This window comes from Protobothrops mucrosquamatus, unplaced genomic scaffold (genome assembly GCF_001527695.2).
Source record: "Protobothrops mucrosquamatus isolate PMUCROS unplaced genomic scaffold, P.Mucros_1.0 scaffold43, whole genome shotgun sequence".
Taxonomy (NCBI): domain Eukaryota; kingdom Metazoa; phylum Chordata; class Lepidosauria; order Squamata; family Viperidae; genus Protobothrops; species Protobothrops mucrosquamatus.
In genome coordinates, this window is record NW_015386425.1 from 2,862,381 (window position 1) to 2,865,021 (window position 2,641).

Genomic DNA, 2,641 nt, shown 5'->3' on the forward strand with positions numbered 1-2,641 from the left:
TTGATGTTTTCCTTTTCTGAAATATTCTGGATATATTAGATATACAGTATTGGACTTACTACCATTACCAAGCAGAATGGGACTTTAGGCATGGACCCTTGGCCGCACCTGTTTCATCAGCCCATTCACAGCCAGCTTTCCTCTCTGTTGGCCGTCATCCGGGAATTCTCCACAACCAATGGGCCCCTGGCCCTCCACTCCTGGCCCTTCAGCCTGCACATTTGCCTAGACACTGTTTGAACTGGCCCTTTGGCTGCATGGAACAGATAGCTGCCAGCCAATGGCAGGCCGAAATAGTGCTGTGGGGGCAGTGTGCGATAGGTGATTGCAGGGGCTATGGGGAGGGGGTGCTGTGGCTGCTCCGCAAGTTTTTCTTAAAGGGGAAGGTGCCAAAAATGGCAAAACTGCTGCCCAAAAGGGGGCCGGCCGGCCAACGGTGCCTGAGCAAGGCTTCTGGCATTGCCGGGGGGGGGGGGGGGGGAAANAAAAGTCATTGAGTGAGGCTTCTGGCATTGCGACCGGGGGGGGGAGGTCACAGCTCCTCCAAGCCCCCTGCAATCGCCCATCACCCATCACATGCTGCCCCACAGCACCATTGCTTCTGCCTGACACCCGATTGTCTGGTGGCTATTTGTCTTGTGCAACCAAAGGGCTAGGTGAAATGGCTGTCTTGGTGAATGGGCCTGGCTGAAGGGCAAGGGGTGGAGAGCCAGAGGCCCATTGGCCATGAAGAATGGCCAGGGGACGGCCAGCGGAGGAGGAATGTTGGCTATTAATGGGCTGAGGCAGGTGGCTGGAAGTGAAGGAGGCGAGACCAAGGATGGTATCCTAAAGGTCCTAGACCCTTGCCAGGGGACTTTAGTTAGTAGGGGTTGTAGACAAATGTCCATGAAGGAGGTATTTGAAATCTCAACACAATTGTTATTTTTTCTGTTGATATTTTTCACTTCTGACACTCTGGATACTTTTGCCTACGTGTCTCCAGATTGTCTTGGTAGGGATATTTTCCTATTAGACAACTCATCTCCATGCATTATTAAGAAAATTTAAGTTATGAAACAGGAACAGACTCATGTATCTCCTGTTTCAATGGCTATAATAATAAGAGTCCATATTAAAAAGGAGGACCATTAGTCACAAATTCTTGCTGAGGTGCACAGTAAGAAATACTTGAACTACATTAAGGTCCTTTTGCTAATGAGTGACAAGCAAAAGTACAAACAGAATTGTTGCCACATAAACCATTTGTTTCTTTTTTCCCCTTAGGTTTGGGTCTTGTATTTGAAATTTTGATAAACTATTTTGCTAAATCTATAAAGCAAATATAAGCAAATAAATTATTATATAAACGTATATCAAACAAACTCATTTGCATAAATCATTTAACTTGCATACCATTAATACATTTGTATTTTATTCACGTGCATTCAGAAGTCAATCCTGTAAAATTCACTGCTACTTACCTTCAGGCACATGATGCATGAAGGTAAGTAGCTGTTATTTTTTTCATTACAGCTAAAGATGTTTAATGTGCAGGAAGGTAGACAGAACATTTTGAATTAGTGTCAGAATAATGAAATTCCAGTTTTGTTCTTTAGAAATGGCAGAATTTGTTTGTCCTTGTTTAGAACTTTCCACTTATCCTTCAGTTGCATTTTATTACAGTAATAGATGACATTTTCATCCCAAGCAAACTGGGACAATCTTTCATTAACCCATAGCTTTAACCCTCAGTATGCTTATTCAGAAAAAAGGCCAGTTATGTTCATTGGTATTTATTTACAAATAAACCCTTTGGTCATTGAAGTTGCTGGTTGTACTCTTTTTAAGGAAGAAAAACAACAACAACAGCTCAATTTCTAGGACATTAATACACTCCGTGCTCTGTTCAGACATATAAAATTCTCCAAAAGTCATTTCACTTAGTGTTGTAATCTCTATTTGACTGACAGTAAACAAAATAAACATTATTTCAGTAGGTGGTATGTGCAATAATCTATGATAACTATTAGAGATTATGACAAGTGTCCAGTTTGTGCATTATGTTGCTTTCATTATACATTTGCATTTCACCTAATCCCACAGATTTAGAAATGCAAAATTTGAGATAATGGATATGGGTATGGAAACAACTTGCCATAAACACCAACATCTCAAAGTAGAAGGCATTGGCAGCCTTGGATCACCACTCCTGCAGACAAGGTAGAAGACCTTTTATTAGGACTTGTGCACTGTTCTTTTCTTGCTATTTTATCTAAGACAAATTACGTAAAGATGTGAATCAGTGTTTCTCAAATTTGGCAACTTTAAGATAGTGTGAATTTCCATTCTCAGAGTTCCCTAGCCAGTATGAGCTGCCAAGTATGAGAAACACTGAAGTAAATGGAGGACAAAGAGGCCTCCACTGGAATAGTAAAGTATTCTTGTATTCATCTCTTGATCCAGGGGTCGGTCCTCTCTCCGCTTCTGTTCAATATTTATGTGAAGCCGCTGGGGGAGATCATTCGTGGCTTTGGGGTGGATTTCCATCAGTACGCTGATGACACTCAGTTGTACATATCCACCCCGGGCCACCCCAATGATGCCCTTGACGTGATGACCCGGTGTCTGGAGGCCGTGAGGGTCTGGATGGGGAGGAACA

General features: G+C 42.6%; 1 protein-coding gene across 1 annotated transcript in view; it reads left to right on the plus strand.

Annotated features, from left to right (window-relative positions):
- The first annotated feature begins 726 nt into the window (after positions 1-726).
- Positions 727-2,641, plus strand: part of LOC114922284 (serpin B3-like) — a 22,494-nt gene continuing 20,579 nt past the window's right edge. The window contains exon 1 of the mRNA XM_029283252.1: positions 727-823. Coding sequence (XP_029139085.1) covers positions 727-823 — 97 coding nt within the window. The remainder of the gene's footprint in view (positions 824-2,641) is intronic.